General features: G+C 43.0%; 1 protein-coding gene across 2 annotated transcripts in view; it reads left to right on the top strand.

Moving 5' to 3' along the window:
• Positions 1-20782, top strand: part of WWP2 (WW domain containing E3 ubiquitin protein ligase 2) — a 148093-nt gene that overhangs the window by 85363 nt on the left and 41948 nt on the right. Inside the window, exons 7-8 of one of the 2 annotated variants that reach the window (XM_040253215.1) lie at positions 1251-1378; positions 15302-15512. In XM_040253215.1, coding sequence (XP_040109149.1) covers positions 1251-1378; positions 15302-15512 — 339 coding nt within the window. Of the gene's footprint in view, positions 1-1250; positions 1379-3616; positions 3702-15301; positions 15513-20782 lie in introns of those variants that run through there. The other variant, XM_040253216.1, reaches the window with a different exon arrangement.

The raw sequence follows: 20782 nt of genomic DNA, 5'->3' as shown, positions 1-20782 counted from the left end.
GATTTTCCAGGCAAGAGTACTGGAGTGGGGTGCCATTTCCTTCTCCAGTATTCTAGCCCAGTGCATATTAAATACTTCCTTCGTCCTTCAGTTCAGTTCAGTCATTCAGTTGTTTCCGACTATTTGCAACCCCGTGAACTACAGCATGCCAGGCTTCCCTGTCCATCATCAACTCCTGGAGCCTGCTCAAACTCGTCCATAGAGTCAGTGATGCCATCCAACTGTCTCATTCTCTGTTGTCCCCTTCTCCTGCCTTCAGTCTTTCCCAGCATCAGGGCCTTTTCCAATGAATCAGTTCTTCCATCAGATGGCCAATGTATTGGAGCTTCAGCTTCAGCATTGTCCTTGCTTCCACACTTATTGTAGGTGGTATTCTCACTGCCCCTCATCCTGTGGTTATAAATTGTTCCTGGACCTCTCTCTGCCTGGACAGGGGTGGTCTTTTCTTCCCTGGGTAGTATAGAAATCCTCTCACTGTTGAAAAGTTGTATGTAGTGATGGAGTAGTAGAATAATCTCCCTTTGACAAAATGGAAACCCAAGGGCAGGGAAGCTCAGTCATTTTCACTGAGTGAAGGAAGTCAAGCTGTGCCAAGACTGTGGAAACACATACTGTCTGTTGCCTTGCGTTCTCTGAAGATGTCAGACGGTCTCTGTTGCTGAATTTCACCACTTTCCCTGTACAGATCCCTCTCTGCATTGTTCCTCATTTACTTACATAGTTACTGTTGAGTCACCTTTTGTAGGTAAAACATGGCAACATGCACGTTGGTTGAAGTTGTCTAATGCCCTTAACATTTATTCCCAAGGCAGGCGTGTTTCTAGCTATAGAGCAAATGGATTTGGGTAAGTTTGGGGCTGCTTTTTTGGCTAATGGGAAAAATATGTTGTCTGTAGCCCATCCAGTGATTTTCTTGTTTACTTCCTACAGTCAAGCCCAATAAAAATAATGTGATGGTCACAGGATATTTTCCCAGTTATTTCAGATGCAGGGGCAATTCACTCTGGATTTGTTTACTTCAAGTGGAAAAATTTACCCAAAGTTACCTTCTGTACTTTTTACCAAGAAGGAAGCTTACCTGGGTTTTTCTGTTTGGGGCCAGCTTCTGTCGAGTCAAAGACCAGAAGGACTATTACAGGGCTTATTTCCCATAAATAGTGAGAGAGGGAATACGGTGACTTAGGTGGGGTCACAGCTCACTCTTCTTCATGGTAACTTATGTCTGTCTGTTTTATATTTTGAACCTGCAGGACGCACAGACATTCAAGTGGTTCAGCCAGACCAGCCACAGCAGCCGGAGAGCAGAGCCCCGGTACTAGCAGCCGGCACCACCAGCCCGTCAAGAACCCGAGCCACAGTGGTTTGGCCAATGGCACAGGTGAGTGACAGCGCAGAGCACCAGCCCAGACTAAAGCTGTGCTCACGTGGAGCCGGGGCTCTGCCTGCCGTGTCAGAATGCCGGGTGGGTGAGAGAAGACTCCCAAACTAAGATGGCATTTGAATTCATCATTCTTTCCATGACCCATCTTCTTTTCTCTCTGGCATAGTCTGTACAGCCAAGGTCATTCTCCACATGGCTGCACTCTTCTCAAACCTTCCTTGGCACAGAAATAAAAAGCATTAATTTTTAATTCATTTCTTATCAACCTTGGATTTCTTGAGTGGAGATATCTTTTTTAAGTGATACTTTTTTTTTTCCATTTCACTAATTTATGGAAATGATCAGACTAAGGAGAAAGAAGGCTAAGTATTATTGTTAAGAGCTGGTTTAGAGAAGATGGTGGTGCTGTTGAGTGGGTTGGGATGCTGAACTGGGGCAAAGCCCTGGTGCCACCAGGGGCCCTCCTGTGGCTGTTCCATTGAGAGGATTTGTCCCATGTGAGAGAGGGGAGTCCTTCCACATCCACACCGAACTTCTCTGCACTTGATCCTGCTTCCTCATAAGTGGGAAGAGAAGGACCTGTTTCAAAAGAAATCCATTTTTGTGCCGCTTTCCTTCCATCTCATCGGGACAGTGCTGAATTTAGAAGGGAAGAGCCATCCCCCAAAAGTTTATTCTTCTAAACATCTGGAGGATTGTCAAATCTTTTGTGATTTCTGGTCATTTGGTGGTTTGTCTTAATTTGGGGCAGTTGGGCCATTTGCTTTGTTAAACTGTAGGTGGGGGGATGCAGGTGTTTAGATCAGAAAGTGACACAAATAATTTTGAAGATGCTTGTAGTAGCAGAAGTGTGGCAAGGACAGGAAATTTGGAGCAGCATAGCTTCTTCTTTTTAATAATTACAAAATTATTTTATTCTTATGTTTACAACACAATATTTAATTTCTAATCTTTATTTAGCAAGATCACTATTTAATATTTCCTTTATTTACTGGAAGTATTAGATTAAAAATTAAGTGTCATTGGATTGAACATAGCAGCATAGCTTCTCCATGCAAGCGTTAGCCTGGTGTTGTTACTGTCCTTTCTGTAACAAACTTATTGAGCAGGAGGCATTGTTTGGGACTACCTTCTAAGGACTTTCAGTTCTCTGGCAGCACCATCTGAGGGCTCCAGAGCCACTGTGATAGCTTAGGGTGTCGGCCATGATGTTGTCTGTGGATGACTGCAGGACAGAGTGGCCTGGGTCCTGTGAGAGTCACTGTCTGTGAGGTGGCCTGACTTTCTCTCTGGAGTTTGGGACCTGCCTGCAGGAACTGAGTTGGCCAGCTGGCCCTGAGCCTTGAGGATGAGGAAGCACTGGAGGTGAGTGGCTGGGCTGCTATCTCGACCCACCTGGCGCTCCTGTGCCAGCCACCATGTCCAGGCACTGGCATTGCCAGTCACAGAAGCCAAGGGTGGCCTGGCTTCCCATCTGTGTGGTGGAGACGGCAAGGTGGTGGCCATGGGCCATGCCGGAGAAAACCAGGTGAGCACCAAGGGTGCCAGTAAACATGCTTCTCAGAAAAGCAAGTCACCCTTAGAAGAGGGCAGGTGTTCACAAATGGGCAGGGAACTGGCTTTTGGAATCAGTTGTGACCTCGATGCCACAGCCATGATATCAGCCTCTGTGTCCTTCCAGGGGCCTCCATTCTTGTGATGCTGGTCTCCCTCAGCCATCTCTGCTTGTCTTATAAAGACAATTCCCTACTATGGGTAGGAGTAGGTCCCTACTATGGGCACCCTACAGGGTGTTCTCAATCCCTGGTAGGGGAGCTAAGATCTCCTATGCTTTGTGGCCAGAAAAGCAAGCCATTAAACAGAAGCAATAATGTACCAAATTCCATAAAGACTTAAAAAAAAAAAAAAACTCCACATTAAAAAAAAAACAATCCAGCTATGGGTAAATTACGTTTCTATGGTTACGATCTTTGAGTCAGTCTCCTTGGACGTTTAAACAGGTCTGTGTTTCCCCTTGGCTTATTTTTAAGTACCTTCGCGTATTGTCCTTATCTCCAGGAACATTATGTATTTCAGCAGACGAGGCAGGTGCCAGCCACGTCTTCTGAAAGCCAAGTATCTGTAACCCCAAACTGCCTTAGAGATGTTTTATGGTGCTGTGTCTGAATGTCCAAACCGCTCCCAAACCCGTCTGTGAAGGATAGTCGTTGCACGTTAGGGATTTCTGCCTGTTCAAATACCAAGGCCTTGTCCCCTGTCTCGTCTCTCTCTTTTCTGCTCTGAAGATGGTTCACCATGCCTCACAGCCAGCCTGGATCTGGTGGGCTTTTTAATGTCTATCCAAAGGGTACAGAAAGATCTCAGTTTTCCTTTGGGGAGCAGACAGGAGCCCCCTCTCTTTGGCAGCACAAAACAACAAGGGGGTTGTGGCTCTGACTGAGGACACCTCCATCCCTCAATATGTCTCTGTTCGAACTGTGAGGACCAGTTCCAAAATGGTGGTGGTAGTGAGCCGTGCCTCCAGGGAAGGTTTCCAGGGACCCACAAGATTTATTTAGCAAGCCTGTTTTTGGCTGTGCTCTGCAGCTGTACATGAAAAAGACATCTGGGGCAAAAAGGGAGCCGAGTTCCAGGTGGTTTTTTCATGTTGTCACAACTATAAAGTATTCATTTTTTATAAAAAGAAGGTGAATGGCAGCCTGTCTGTATAAATATAATATTTCTAAGGTTTTAGAAGTGGTGGAATCAGGGTCTAGGATAATGCCATGGCACTTTATTGAGACTTGTGTGCAATGATTTACTTTCTAATTTTTTTTATTGAAAACTTTATCCCCCTCAAAAAATTACATCTCTCACTCAATTCTCCCTTAAATGTGATTTCCATGCATATAAGGTCGGGAGTCACACAGGCTGTGGTTAGATTCTACATCCCCATGTGCAGCATGTGTATAAAGCCCGGGGACTTGATGGCCCTTAGTTTTCTAATTAATAAAATCAGGACAAGAGTTTATATCTCCTAGGCTTGTTATAAGGAATAAACTATGTAAGACATATAGCATGTCTCGCACAGTACCAGTACATAGTAGGCTCTTGATGTTAGTCTGGCAAATAATTTCATATGGTTATAATTATGTAGCATGGATAGACGTTCTTTTCTGCATTTCATTATTTTTTTTAAAGATGTTTTTGTTGTGGACTTTTTTTAAAGTCTTTACTGAATTTGTTACACTGTTGCTTCTGTTTCATGTTTTGGTTTTTTGGCCGAGAGGCATGTGGGATCTTAGCACCCTGACCAGGGATTGAACCCGTATCCCTTCACTCTCACCTTCGCATTGGAAGGCAAAGTCTTAACCTCCAGGGAGGTCCTCATGTCATTATTTTTGATACACATGTCCATATTTCATGGTCTTTCTGTTTACCTTTTTTTAGTGGTTTCATACTGTTTATCAGTTAATATGCCATAACTCATATAACCATTTCTCAGTCCCCGTGCATTTCTCTTACATAAAACTAAATCCTGATGTAAACATCTTTACACACAACTTGGTTTCTTCTGGAATGAAGGTCTTGAGTCAAAGGATAAGTAAGTAGTGTTAGTCGCTCAGTTGTGCCTGACTCTTTGCAACCCCATGGACTGCAGCCCTCCAGGCTCCTCTGTCCATGATTTTCCAGGCAAGGACACTGGAGTGGGTTGCCATTTCCTTCTGCAGGGGATCTTCCCAACCCAGGGATCGAACCCCGGTTTCCTGCACTGCAGGCAGATTTTTTTACCGACTGAGCTACAAGGGAAGCCCTGAGTCAAAGGATATGAACTTTTAAAAATCTAAAGTGTGTTACGAGATTGCCTAAATCTGGTGTTATAATAATCATATATGCCAAGGCATTGTAAAATTTTCTTTGTGGCATATGAAGCTTATTTTTTCCTTGACCTTGTAAATACTAGTTTGTCATTTTGCTAACAGGTATAGAATCCCACCTCATCCCGTTTAAGCTTATCGTGTTTCTACAGTTATCAGTTGCATTTCTCTTATGTGACTTCTTTGATAGTGTTCAGTTATTTGACTTGTGGAGTTATAGAGGTTAACTTTAGAGATTTATATAGTCGTTTTAGTAAAATTGTGGTAAAACACACATAACATAAAACTTAACCATTTAAGCCATTGTTAAGTAAATAATTTAGTGGCATTGAGTGCATTCCCAGTGTTGTGCAGCTTCATCACTGTCCTTTCCCAGAACTTTTCATCATCCCAAACTGAAACTCTGTACCCTTCACCCAAAAGCATTCTCCCTTCCTTCTGTTCCCCCACCCTATCCCCTGGAAACCTCTGTCCTACATTGTTTTTGCTTATTTATTTAGGACTGCCCTGGGCCTTTGTTGCTCTGCACGGGATTCTCTAGTTGTTGTGAGTAGGGTCTGCTCTAGCTGTGGTGTGTGTTGTTGTAGAGCGCAGGCTCTGAGTGTGCGGGCTTCAGTAGTTGCAGCGCATGGGCTTAGCTGCCCCTCAGCATGTGGAATCTTCCCAGACCAAGGACTGAACCCACCTGCCAACGCAGGTGGATTCTTAACCACTGGACCACCAGAGAGTCCTCTGTGTTCTACTTTATGTCTCTATGAATTTGCTTATTCTAGGTACTTCATGTTTTACGTGGAATCATTTGTCCTTTTGACTCTGGCTTATTTCCCCTGTATAATGTTTTCAAGATTAACCCATGTTGTAACAAGTGTCAGGGTTTCGTGCCTTTTCCAGGCTAAATAATATTCCATCGTGTGTGTTTACCACATCTAATGCATCCGTTCATCTGCTGATAGACATTTGGGTTGTGTCCTCCTCTGGCTATTGTGCTGCTGCTGTGGTGACTGTGGATGCCTGAGTCTCTGTCTGAGTCTGTGCTCTGGTTCTTTGGCTGTACACCTTGGAGGAGGGTTGATGGCTCACATGGTAATTCTGTGTTTAGCTTTTGAGGAACCTGCAAACTGTTTTCCACAGCAGCTGCACTCTTTTCCCACGGGCAGTGGATGAAGGTTCCAATTTTCCCACATCTTTGTGAACACTTGTTTTTTTCTTTTTAATACTTAGTCATCCTAATGTGTGTAAAATATCTAGGTACACAAGTTTTACTGGTTATTTTTATTAAGTTTTTATTATATTTTTGTTTTGCCTTTTATCTCATTTTCTGTGGTTTTTCTAGAAAAGTAGTTAACTGAAAAAAATTGTGCCTGAGCATTTTTTTTAAAACTGTTTGTAATTTCAACTTTTGCTTCCATAGTGAAAAGAAAGATTCTCTCTTGTCTCTAGATGGAATAAATATTTTCTTCTGTTTTACTTTTTTTTTTCATGCTAAACTATCCCACCAGAAATTATAGTGGCATATCTGTATATGCATATGTATGTATACATTCATATTATATGTATCATGAAGGCTGAGCTTCAATTAATTTTTCCCTGTAGTGAGATCCTATTATCCCATGAACATTAGTTGCTTTTTTTTTAAATTGTGGTGATGCTTTGTGTTTATCACTTACTATATTCTTATATTCTTACTTTCTTATATTCTTATATGCAGTGAGTATTCATTTCTGGACTCTTTACTTATCCTGTTTATTTCTGGTCTTAAACCAATCTTGTGTGATTTCGAGTATCGACATGTTTTTTTAATGCCTGGAAAGGCTAGTCCCATCTTACTGCTTGTTCTCCATGATATGCTTTGGTAGCTTATTTTCAAAACAAATTTCAGACTTTGAATGCTTAGGAACTTGAAAAAAAATGAAAGTGTAACTCGCTCAGTCATGTCCGATTCTTTTGCAGTCCCCATGGGGACTGTAGCCTGCCAGAGAAGCCTTTAAAAAATTGGTGGAAGGTAAATGGAAATTGTCTGAATCTATGTATTGACCAAGGAAAGATGGAACATTCCCATCAGGTGACATAGTATGACTTTATCCATTTTCAAGTTTTCCTTTTTTCCATCTAATTTAATTGCTTTTCTTTATATAATCCTCACCCACCACCATGTCATGCTAGTTATGAACTGTTTTTCTAGTTTTGGTTGGTCTCATGAAGAGCTGGGTTGATCCATTGCATTGGAAGGCGTTGCTTGGGTTTCACGGGTGAGACATACTGACTGCTTTACCTTGTGTCATATGTTATGAGCTGGTCTTCCGTTTAAAAAGCTTCCATTGTTGGCAGGCGCCTTTTCCACACCCGAGTGAGGGGGCTGAAAAGACGTGTGTGTACAGTGAGAGTCTGTGCTGCGCCACACACACACCTAAAGATCTTGGAACACACAGTGAGCTGGCAGCGTGTCTAGGATTAAGCAGAGGAATTTCCAATTCCTGATCTCTTTTTGGCTAACTGTGACTAGAGTATGTCTGAGCCCTCAATGAATATCTGATTCATAAAGTCACAGTGTTTAACCAGCATCACAGAGGGAACTTTGTGAAATACCCACAGTTGCAGAAATCAGGCATTTTGCCTCCTTACCCCATTTACCCTCTCATCTCGGTACCCAGCTTTTCTTCCCATATGTGAGAGCCATCTAAGCCATCTCTGTTTCTCTTTCCCCCAAACCCTTCCATTGTGTTTGTTTAGTGGTCTTCTGGATTTGAGTGCTGATTCTGCTAGTTGCTTGCCACCTCTCTAAATGGTACTTCTGGGAACCTCTATTTTACCTTCAGTGAAATGGGGATAATACCACTTTTCTTATGGGACTGTTAGGAAGAAAATTGAGCTTATGAGAGTGAACTTGTGAAAAGCAGTGTGGGATCCTGTATTAGATCTTGAAATAGTAAAAGGACATTAGTGGAAAAGCTGGTGATACCCAGATAAAGTCTGGGATTTAATTAATAGTAATGTACTAATGTTATTATTTTTTTTTTTTAGCTTCGGCAAATGTGCCATAGTTAATCAAGGTAGTAATATTATATAGCATGGATGAAGGGCATGCTATCTTTGTACTGTGTTTGTAACTTTTCTATAAATTTGCAGTTATTCCCAAATTTCAAAATTTTAAAAAGAACCTGCTTTGCAATGATAGTGTTATCCAAATGTGAGGCACATTTATTTCAGATATCTTTTGCTAGATTATTATGCCTATTAAATAAGTATTTGTTCAATGAATATTTATCAAATGCCATTTTACTAAGTGCTATGACAGTATAAAGAAATATAAAATAAGCCTCTGCTCTATAGTCTGTTTCAGGGAAAGAAGCTGAAAAGACACAGTCTGCCAAGTGCTAACACAGTAGATATCACAGGGACTGTGTGGTTGAGTAGCTGAGACCACAGGTACTGTGGGCTCTGCAGAGGGACCCATCTGGGCTGAAGCAGTAGGAAGAGCCTGTAAAGAAGCGGGGCTGAGGTGAGCAGAGGGATGGAGGCAAGGACATAGGAGGTAGAGGGTAAAAGTAGCAAAAAAACAAAGGAAACAAATTTTCCCTCATTCTCAAGAAGGATACCATCCTTTGGGACAGATAAGTTGTGTACATCAAATAATTAGGATTAAGAGAGAATACTGGCTATATTGAATAGAGCTTAAAAGTAACATACAGCATTTCTCTAAGGGGTGGTGAAATTCTAACTCCTCGTCTTTGACAATCCAGTTTTTCTCTCTACATGAAGTCGTGGCTCAAGGATCGTGCTCTGTCACTGTTTTACCAGGGTGACCATGGGGCAGTAACTGAATTGTCTGAAATTTGGTTTCTCCTGACTGTAAGCTGCAATGGGGTGGATTTAATTCTGAAATTTCAAGCCCTTATGTTCTAAGAACATGTATATATATACAGGCACACCTTATCTTATCACTCTTTGCTTTATTATGCTTCATTTGTTGTTTAGTTGCCAAGTTGTGTCCGAATCTGTGTGACCCCATGGACAGTAGCCTGCCGGGCTCTGTCTATGGGATTTCCCAGGCAAGAATAGTAGAAACGGGCTGCCATTTCCTTCTCTAGGGGATCCTCCTGACTGAGGGATGGAACCCATGTCTCCTGCATCTCCTACTTGGCAGGTGGATTCTTTACCACTGAGCCACCAGGGAAGCCCATTGTACTTCACAGATAACGAAAAAAAAAATTTTTTTTAAGCAAATTGAAGGTTTGTGGCAACGTTGCCTCAAGCAAATCTGTGGCACCGTTTTTCCAACAGCATATGCTCACTTTGTGTCTCTGTCATATTTTGATAATTCTTACAACATTTCAAACCCTCTACCAGCAAAAGAGTTGATGGTTAGCATTTTAGCAATAAAGTGTACATTATATTTTAAGACATAATACTGTTGTACACTTCATAAAGTATCAGTTCAGTTCAGTCGCTCAGTTGTGTCCAACTCTTTGCGACCCCATGAATCGCAGCATGCCAGGCCTCCCCGTCCATCACCAACTCCCGGAGTTCACTCAGACTCACGTCCATCGAGTCAGTGATGCCATCCAGCCATCTCATCCTCTGTTGTCCCCTTCTCCTCCTGCCCCCAATCCTTCCCAGCATCAGAGTCTTTTCCAATGAGTCAACTCTTCATATGAGGTGGCCAAAGTACTGGAGTTTCAGCTTTAGCATCATTCCTTCCAAAGAAATCCCAGGGCTGATCTCCTTCAGAATGGACTGGTTGGATCTCCTTGCAGTCCAGGGGACTCTCAAGAGTCTTCTCCAACACCACAGTTCAAAAGCATCAATTCTTCGGCGCTCAGCCTTCTTCACAGTCCAACTCTCACATCCAAACATGACCACAGGAAAAACCATAGCCTTGACTAGATGGACTTTTGTTGGCAAAGTAATGTCTCTGCTTTTCAATATACTGTCTAGGTTGGTCATAACTTTTCTTCCAAGGAGCAAGTGTCTTTTAATTTCATGGCTGCAGTCACCATCTGCAGTGATTTTGGAGCCCCCCAAAATAAAGTCTGACACTGTTTCCCCTGTTTCCCCATCTATTTCCCATGAAGTGATGGGACAGTATAGTGTAAATATAATTTATTTGCCCTTGGCAAGCAGAAAAATTATGTGACTTGCTTTATCATGATATTTGCTTTATTGTGGTAATCTGGAATCACACCTGCAATAACTCTGATGTATGTCTGTACATACACACACACAGTTTATTGAGAGCAGAGAGGATAAGCATGGAGGTGTAAAGTTTCAATGCTAGGATGTCTGGCTTTCATATTTTGTCTCCAATCCAAACTTGAGATAGCACAAAACTCTTAAACAGATGAATGACTCTGGTAAATCACAGGCTCTCGGATAGCTGTGCACAGACTCAGTCCTGGTGGGAACCCTTGTAACTAGATTTGCAGCTGCACAAATGGTCAAATCCAAATAGTATTGACTGGACAGTCTTTTCCACTGGCATGCCACAAGGCTGTGGTTTTATTCTTTTCCTGGTTGACAATTTCATCATAATTTTTTAATAGGCAGTACATACATGTTGTCAACACTTTATACAAAAGTAAAAAATCTTAAACAGTGTAAAGAAAGTCTGTTTCCTGTTCTCGTCCTCCAGCCTCCCCTTCCCTCCCGAGAGGCAGTCCCTGTTCTGTTTCTTATAATTCTTTCCAATTTGAATATACAAGCATGTCCATATATATTATTTGAATGTATACACATAAATGTTAGCACAATATACCTGCTGTTCTTCACTTTCCCACTTAAATCATAGAATTTTTTCTGAAAAACTTGAAACTGACTTGAAAATCTTTGCCCCTTCAGTCTCCTGTTAACCCCAGTCAAAGAAGGAAACAGTTTTAGTTCCAATAAGAACAGTAATCACAGCAGATTGAAGTACTTTTTGTTGTTTAGTTGCTCAGAGACTCTTTGTGACCCCGTGGAATGTAGCACGCCAGGCTTCCCTGTCCATCGCCATCTCCCAGAGCTTGCTCAAACTCATGTCCATTGAGTCAGTGGTACCACCAAACCATCTCGTCCTCTGTCATCCCCTTCTTCTCCTGCCTTCAATCTTTCCCAGCATGAATGAAATACTTGAAACATATTTAAATCCAAGAATTCATAATGATTTTTAAACAGAATAAAATTTCACTTTTTGGGGAGGATGTGAGAGTATCCGCTCATTCTCCTGAAAACTGGTAATTAAAAGGAAAGACTCCAACTATTCTCCTTCTTTTTCTTCACAAACTGAACCTTGAGGTAGCCAAATAGTTTTTTTTTTTTTTAATACATTTGTTGGTTTATTTTTGGCTGTGCTGGGTCTTCGCTGCTCTAGTTGCAGAGAGCAGGGGCTCCTCTCTAGTTGTGGTGCATGGACTTCTCATCGCGGTGGCTTCTCTTGTTGCAAAGTGCAGACTGTAGCGTGGGCAGGCTTCAGTAGTTGCAGTGTGCTGGTTTGTTGCCTTGTGGCACCACCAGGGATCGAATTGGTGTCCACTGCATAGCAAGGTGGATTCTTAACCACCAGGGAAGTCCACCAAATGGTTGATAGGTGAAATTCCTCTTTAGAGGCATGATAGATTATTACTGTTTTGCAGTCCCTCACCAATTAGTGGATTCAGGCAATAATCATCAATGGCTGTTAACACTGCAGGAGAGACACCAGACATTCTGTGCCTCCTGACTAGAGTACTTCATATGTATGGGGTAATTTGTATTTCCTTCACTGTGAAGTGTCTCTATGCATTTTTTTTTTCTTGTTGATTTGTAGAAGCTTTTTTCATATCAAAGAAATTAGCCACTGGTCTGTAATATGAGTTGATAATGATCTTTCCCAGTTCATTGTTTTCTCTTCTAATTTTGCTTTTGCTTTTTTTTTTTTTTTTGCCATTTCAATTAAAAAATGAATATAGTTGAATTCATCAATCTTTTATGACTTTTAGATTTTGGGGGGTCATTTTGTTAATTAATTTATTTTTGGCCATGTCTTATGCAATGTGGGATCCGAGTTCCCTGACCAGTGGAAGCACAGAGTATGACTTTTATTGATAGATTTTGTATGCTACCTTAAACACTCTTTTCTGCTTTGAGATTATAAAAGTATTCTCCTCTATGTTCTTTTAGTTCCTTCATGGTTTCCTCTCTATGTCAAAATCTCTGGTCTGTCTGGAGTTGATTTTGATGTAAGGAGTAAAATAGGGATGTGACTCAGTTTTTGTCTAGTACACTACCCACTTGCCATAGTACAGTTTACTGAACAGCCCGTCTTTTCTGTAGGAATTTAAAATGTCACCTTTGTCATATATTGAATTACTTAATTCCAGTGTGTATTTAATTCTGTTTCAGAACTCTCTTGTTTATTTAATCGACATCTGTCTGTTCATGTATCAGTGCCGCATTGTTTTAGCTGTTGCAACTTGATAGTATGTGTCAGCTAATACTTTGGAGAACACCCCTGCCCCTACTTCCTCATACATGCAAGACTCTTCATCTCTAGAATGTTTATGGCTATTCTTTTGTATTTAGTTTTCCTTATAAATTATTGAATAAATGTATTTGGTTCTCAAAAAAGTTTTTTAAATTGAAATTGAGTAAAATTTATTTTGTGTAAAGAGACTTGCCATCTGTTGTGTTTTACTAACTCAACCAAGATACTGGGAATATAAATAAAAATTCTTGCATTTATGTTGGAGAAACATCAGTTGCATAAAATAAAGTTGTTAACTAATTTACTCTGCATGTCAGACAATATTTAATATACTGGAGAGAAAGCAGATTATTTAAATTAATCACAGGTGGTTCCTAGGCTCTTTGCTGTTAAGATCAAGCTTGGCATCATATCATGTGAAGAAATTATAGTTTCAGCTGACAACCAATCTTACATTAGCCGACAGGATCATGTGGTTGCTTCTGAGTTATAATCCTGGGTCACCTCAGAGGATCTGCTGCTGCTGCTGCTGCTAAGTCGCTTCAGTCGTGTCCGACTCTGTGCGACCCCATAGATGGCAGCCCACCAGGCTCCCCCATCCCTGGGGTTCTCCAGGCAAGAACACTGGAGTGGGTTTCCATTTCCTTCTCCAATGCATGAAAGTGAAAAGTGAAAGTGAAGTCGCTCAGTCGTGTCCGACTCTTAGCGACCCCATGGACTGCAGCCCACCAGGCTCCTTGGTCCATGGGATTTTCCAGGCAAGAGTACTGGTGTGGGGTGCCATTGCCTTCTCCACAGAGGATGTGCAGAGAGGGAGAAGTAGTGAGTGGTTCAGGCTCTGAAGGCAGACAGAAGGGGTGCAAATTAGGTGCCCTATGACCTTAGAAGTTTATTTAACCTCTTTGAACTTCAGTTTCCTCAACTATAAAATGGGGTTGTGTATAAGGCTTAAATGAGATCATCTAAAAGGCTTTGCACTTTGTCTGGTCCATACTGGTGTTCTTTAAACATTGCTGTTATCATTTATATTGGAAATCTAACTCTGCTGGTCTGATATTGTCTCATTTATTATGTTCAGTTGGTGATATCATTATTTAGAAATAAAGGCAAGAGAAGCTAACTAGAGAAGGGCAGCCAGGCCATTAGAATAGGGCGTGACCCAGAGATGTTGAAGAAATGGTAGGCCTTTTACTGGAACAGAGACAGTGCATGAGAAACAGGGCGGCCAGACATTTATTCTGTATTGCTTGAGAGCTTGGAGATTAAAACCACCTAGTGGAATTTGGTTTAACATAAGGAAAGTCTTTCTGGTAGCTGTTTCTGTTCAACAGTGGAATGGCTCTTTGGACGAGAGGGGAGTTTGTGGGAGAATGGATACATGTATATGTATGGCTGAGTCCTTTTGCTGTTCTATCAGATACCTGAAACTATCATAGCATTGTTAATCAGCTGTACCCCAATACAAATAAAAAGTTAAAAAAAAAAGGAATGGCTCTATAGTGAGCTGTTTCTTAGGAGACATGTTCAATAAGGATCTGGATGGCCATTAGGAACCACCAAAAAGAGTTTCTGAATTAGAAGATGAGGCTAAACCAAGGGGGTTTTCTATGGAATTCTAGTGTAAATGTACATATATGTTAGTCGCTCAGTCGTGTCCAACTCAATGCCCACCTCATGGACTGTAGCCTGCCAGGCTCCTCTTGTCCATGGATTCTCCTGGCAAGAATACTGGAGTGGATAGCCATTCCCTCCTCCAGGGGATCTTCCTAACCCAGGGATTGAACCCAGGTCTCCTGCATCTGCAAGTGGATTCTTTACTGTCTGAGCCACCAGGGAAGCCCAAATCACATATCTGGAAAATTCTCGGTATATTTATGGCTTATCCATTTTCAAAGAATTTTAAATGTTTGAGACCATGTTTGGTTCCTTTCTGAGTGAGAGGATATTGCAGTGCCTTGAGGTCCTTGTGAACATGAGTGATCATCAAAGACCTGGAGAAATGAGGAGACTCACGAATCAGCTCATTTCACTTCTATCTTTGTCTGCTGTTCCCTTGGAGACAAGTCCCTTATCTCTGAATGCCATCTTTTCTGTATAGGCTATTAATCTTTGCTCCCCACTTTGAGTATGTATCTTTAAAAGAACAAGCACGTTACTCAAAGTTTACTACCTCTTAGTGTGAAGGGAGCTTTTTGAAAGAAGGTGATATTTATTTGTACCTAGCAGACAAGTGACAAGTTTAAAGAAAACCCTATAAACTTGACTTTTGCCTTGACTATGCTCCATGTATCACTAACACACTTCCCTGGTGCCTTACTTTTCCTGCTGCTTTTATTGCAATAAATGTAACCATAGTGTGTTAGAAAATTTTAATAAAGTTATATAAAGGATGTAATATTTAATAATCTGTTTATTTCAGATCCATCTTCCTTTTTTTTTTCTTCCTCGCAGGCTCTTACTGACTTGCTGTCTTTTCCAGTATTATGTTCTGTAAAACCTTTTGCTATTACTGGGTAACATTTGTGGTACCCTCGTAGGTTCTGTATTATACCACTAAGTGAGAAACCTGGTAAATGTGAACACAATGCTGAGATGATCTCTAAAATACCATTTCTGTATTTTCAGTGAATGATGAACCCACTGCACCCGCCGATCCTGAAGAACCCTCTGTTGTTGGTGTGGTGTCCCCGCCTGTTGCAGTGTCCAGTGTGACCCCGAACCCCACCACTGCGGCTATCCCTGCCACGGCCACGCCGGCCGAAGGGGAGGAGCCCAGCACTTCGGGCACTCAGCAGTTCCCCACAGCCCCCCAGGCCCCCGATGCTCTGCCTGCTGGGTGAGTAGCCTTCTGTCCCACCGCAGCACCCCCTGACCCCCTAGAAAAAAACCAACTGGGGCTCCTTCACTAGGGCAGAAACAACGTGCTTATTCATTACCTGGTGGCTAGCAGTCCCTGGGGAGGCTGCCATGCATAGGAGCAAGGAAGGTGTGGAAGGACTGCTCATTCTACATAAATCTTGAAAAAGACCTAAATCATCTGGGGCTGAATCAATGCTACCTTATATGGTGACTTGAAATGAACAGCTTGACTCAAAGAGTGTGGCTGTTATGGAACAAGGAGCTCATTTTGCCCTCCAGAATCACTGGGTTTGCCCAGATCCTGCCTAGAAAACAGCTTTTCTCCCTCGCATTTTATCTCAGTGGCCCATGGAGGGCTTTAGGCCCTTAGTATTACCGTATGTTTTTCCATGGCTGGGGCTGATGTTAACGTGGACTCATAGTTTTCCTGCCACCTTTTCGTTCAGAATGAAATCTGATGCGAAAGGCCTTGGGTGACAGGAAGATGGCCTCAGTAGGCCAAAAGTGAGAGGAAATGAAGCATAGGGACCTGGGATCAAATAGATCTGGATTTGAATCCTAACTTGACCCTTTATGACTTTGCCCAAGTGACTTACCATCTAGGTAAGGTAGAGGTGATAATCACGCATAACTACCTCCCCAGGAATTTGCTGTTGTTCAGTCACTCAGTCATGTCTGACTCTTTGTGACCCTGTGAACTGCAGCATGCCAGGCTTCCCTGTCCTTCACCGTCTCCCGGAGTTTTCTCAGACTCACGTCCATTGAATCAGTGTTGCTATCCAACCATCTCATCCTCTGCCGCCCCCTTCTGCTCCTGCCCTCAATTTTTCCCGTCATCAGGGTCTTTTCCAATAAGTTGATTCTTTGCCATGGTGTTGGAGCTTCAGCTTCAGCATCAGTCCTTATAATGAATAGTCAGGATTGATTTCTTTAAGGGGCTCCAATAAGATAGTGTATGTGAAGCCCTCACCCAATGGTGAGTGTTACACCTGGTGAATGATATATTTGAAGTGGTTATGAAAGAATCATAAAAGAAGGGAATGGTTCTGAACTGGGAAACAGTCTTATCTCAGGGTTCCCAATCACTTGTCAGGGCCAATTCCATGCTGTCCCACCACCCATCCTGGTTATCAGCTTGGAACCAGGGAAGCCCTTGTGATAAAAGGGAAGGATGGTATACTGATGTGTAATACACCATACTGTTCTTCAGCCACTTTAGAAAACCCCATTGTCCAAACAAACAAAAAATCCTAAATCTGAAGACATTTCGGATTTTTACCACTTATATCTCGCATCCCTAGCATCTGGCACACAACTCAACTTACATTTCTTAACAAAACACGAACACGTGAAAAATATCACAAATGGTTTTTAATCCCTCAGACCCATAGAGAATCAGGAGGTACTGAGAGGTGGCTCCAAAGTCTTCTGTGAAATTTTTCATTTTGTGAAAAGATTTATAACTACTTGCTTCTGTGCAACTCCTTCCTACAGAGGTTTTTTTTTTTTTCTCATGTATGTGGTAAGGAATACTCGAAAGACCCTTGTTTGGTTTATAATTTGAAATCTGTATATAATTTGGGAGGAGCAAAGTGGGATCATTTTGGCAGAGGGAGAGAAGATGGCCGCCCGGTGCCTCAGGAGCCTGTTTGCTTTCCGCTGAGCAAAGCCTGGAAGGCGGGCTTCCCTCCCGTGTGTCAGTCACAGGCAATTAGGGCTACTGGCTCAAGGCGTCTTTATGTAGGGCGTGTGTGAGGGTTACTGTTCTCCTGGATTGGGCCCTTCCTGTTTCCAGGCAGCTGGAAAACTCCAGGCCCTGAAAACACTCTTTATTCTGAGTCTGGCGGTCAGAGCAGCTCAGAGAAGCTAGTTTTCCTACTTGGCCTCCCAACCCACCCCAACCAGAGGCCAAACCGCTTCTCTTGGGTAGAGTTTGAACAGCATCTTCTCCCTGGAGCATTTAGAATGGGATGGTAGGTCTGAGGAGGCTGCTTCCCACTTAAACATGAGTGATGGTCTGGAGAAGGGCATTGAGACCCAGTCTTGCCACCCAGAGGGGCTTCCAGGTGCCCACTGGGAATCCTGGTACTCTGTGGGCTGTCTCAGGGCCTGGTGATTACCACTGGCAGTGCTGAGTGCGTGGCGGTGAAGCTGGCAGGCTTTCAGTTCTCTGCTCTGTGATGGCAAGCCAGAAAGGGCACACTTTCCACCCCGAGCCTTCCAATTCACAGACCTGCTGTCTCCACCCTAGCAGCTTGCTTACAAGTTTAGGAGATCCAGACAAGATGGATCATTCCTCCCTTCTTGGTATCTTACATTCAGGAGTCAGGGGAACCACTTTTAACCTTTTAAATAAAGTTCTGAACATAACATTTCACTACCTAGAATGCCTCACTGGTTTCCTCTTGTCTTTAGGAGTCAGTTCTCAAATCCTTAATAAGACCTGGAAAAGCTCTGCAGGATAAGGCCTCATCTACCCCTCAAACTTTCCATGGAAGACACGCTTTGCTTTGCTCTCTAAGCTCTACCCATAATGACTTATTTTAGTTTGACAAGTATAGCACCCTTTCTCTGGGTTGGGGACTGTCATGCTGGTTACCGCTCTCTGAAACCTTCCTCACCATTTTGTCCGTTAATTTCTATCCATCTTCAAGTCTCAGATTAATCAGCACATGCTCTGGGAATCCTTCCTCAATCCCCAGTAGACAAGGTCAGACCACTCTGTATATTGCAATTCTTCTCACACGCGTAATTGCGTGTTCTGCCTCCCTCTACCCAGCTTGGCTGTAAATGCCAAGATGGCAAGGAGCCTGGCACAAAGTCAGCTCCCAAGACATACTTATAGTACATTAATGAACCAGTGTTTTGAGGACTCCCCACGTGGCTTAGTGGTAATGAATCCGCCTGCTGGTGCAGGAGACGCAGAAGATGTGGGCTCCATCCCTGGGTCGGGGAGACCCCTGGAGGAGTCAGTGGCACCCCACTTCAGTGTTCTTGCCTGGAAAATCCCATGGACAGAGGAGCCTGGCGGGCTTCAGTTCGTGGGGTTGCAAAAGAGTTGGGCATGCCTGAACGACTGAGCAACAGCAGTGAATCAATTTAAATGCCATATATATATATATTTATTTATTTATTTTTTTCTCCACCTGGATGAATGTTTTCTGCTTCTTTGATGCCTCAAATAAAGAGGACCTATGACAGGATTTACATTTTTTTCCTAAGGGCAAGACCTTAATGGCTCCCTCCCTAGGTTGTCTGGCTTTGGGTTCTCGTATGACTCTCTCACAGGGTCGGGATGCTCCTTCCTGCCCAGTGGGGGTCCTCATGCCTGGGAAACCCTGCAGAGCATGTCTTCCCCTTTGTGTGGCCTCTGTGAGCCACGCTAGACTGGTTCTTTTGAGCCATCCAGCTGACTCTGTCTCTTTGCAGCCTTACCCTCTCAACTCCTCATCTCCTTCACAGAGTAGTCAGGCACAGTTCACTTGGGGATGCCAAGGGCTTATTTTTCCAGTTGCCACATGGCCTTTCTGAAACTTGCAGCAGATGCAACTGGTCATAAAGATGTCACATCCGCCTGTGTTTTAGTGACTGAAGGCCACCGAAACCTGGGCTGCCTCAATCCAAACAGAACACCCTTTATCCCTTTCCTCTCTCCCGGTCTCCAAACCCTCCTCCTGCCTTCGGTACCTTTTAATTTAATTAGCGAGAAAGAAGCCAATTGGAAGGGCGTGGCGCTTTCAGGCTGCGAACGCCTGTCAAGGGAAGGGGTGCCAGCCAGGCTCGAGAGACGTGGTGAGATAGTGGCTTGGGCGAAGGGCAGTGGGGAGGGAGGCCTGCTTTGATTAGCTGGCCCTGCATCTGGTTTTTATCAGCAGGGAGGCCACTTTGGGGACCAAATGCTCATTAACAGACCGTGTGTACATGGCTTAGATAAACTCCAAGTGCGTCCCGGGCCCCGCCGCTCACCCAGGCCCTTGCGCACAGAGGCGCATTATTCCAGCCTGGCAGCCCGCGCTGCGCTGTGGTTCCTTACATAAGGGAGGCCGTTGTGTTTGGACTCTGCCGGCTTACCTCAGCACTGCCATTTCACACCATCCCTCTCCTCCCGCAGTCATTGGCTGCCCCGGCTGTTTCCTGCCTCAAAATTAGTTGAGGAGGGTGTTCTTCGGATCTGTTGGATCTGCCATCTCCCCCCACCCCCAGGTCCAATTCTGCAGACCTAGAGGTCCTTTCTCCAGGTGGTCCTTGACACACTATCAAGGATGACAACCTAGTAAGAGTTCTTTGATGTTTTCTTCGTGGAGACACTTTAAGAGACATTGGAATTTGCAGCTTCTCTGCTAAGTTATAAACCAGCTGCTGCCATTGAATTTCATTCCAAACTCAATTTTGTTGCTAGCCAAAGATCCTTACCCAAGGAGTTTTAAAACAGTGCTTTTCAAACTGTCTGTGAAAAACTAGTCCTTTTTTCCCCCCCACTGTTTTTGTTTGTTTTAATTTTTTCCAGTCTCTTATGAACTCTTACTTTGGTCCTCTATTTAATGAAACAGATCTACAGATCATATATTTGGATATTGTGGCAATGTCAAATTGGTACAGAAGTTTCTAAAAGCCTACAAACTTCTGAACTTCTCTGGTCACTGAACAGTAACAGTGTGAGCCACGGACCATACTTTGAGTAGCAAAGAATTAAAGGATTATACTGGGAGAATCTGTCCCTTTGTGCTAAGTAGTATGGTTTAGTTCTTGACTCTGCAAGGACTATTACATGCTTAGGTAATGCCAGATAGCACATGTTACTGGCTTCTTCTTCCTCATCTCAGAGTGAAATCCTTGTTTCCAAAGATTCTACTGTGTCAGGGCTGGCTCATGAGAAGTTCTCGCCCTGCTCTATGTATGTTTTTGTGTGTAATTAGGAATTTTCATTTTACTACACTTTCTTGAGAGCTCTGCAGGAGCTGGTGTTACTGTGTCCTCCATTTTTGTATTCCCAGCACCTAGCATAGTACTTGGCTTCTAGAGAGATGAAGGGAGAAGTGGCTGTTGAATGACTAGATAAGTGTTTTCATTCTCAATAGCTGTTACAATTTTTTATAGTTTTTTTTTTTTTTGAAAAACTGGGAAAAAATAGAAGAAACAGAACAACAACAATAACAGACACCCACCTAGATGTAACCATTGGCACTTTTCACGCACCTTGTATCTATTTTCGCCTGATCATTAGTAATTGTTAACACATGTTAAATG

Source organism: Oryx dammah, unplaced genomic scaffold, assembly GCF_014754425.2.
Source record: "Oryx dammah isolate SB20612 unplaced genomic scaffold, SCBI_Odam_1.1 HiC_scaffold_13, whole genome shotgun sequence".
NCBI lineage: Eukaryota > Metazoa > Chordata > Mammalia > Artiodactyla > Bovidae > Oryx > Oryx dammah.
Note: the sequence above shows the minus strand (reverse complement) of the source record. Positions and strands in the feature narration are given on the sequence as shown.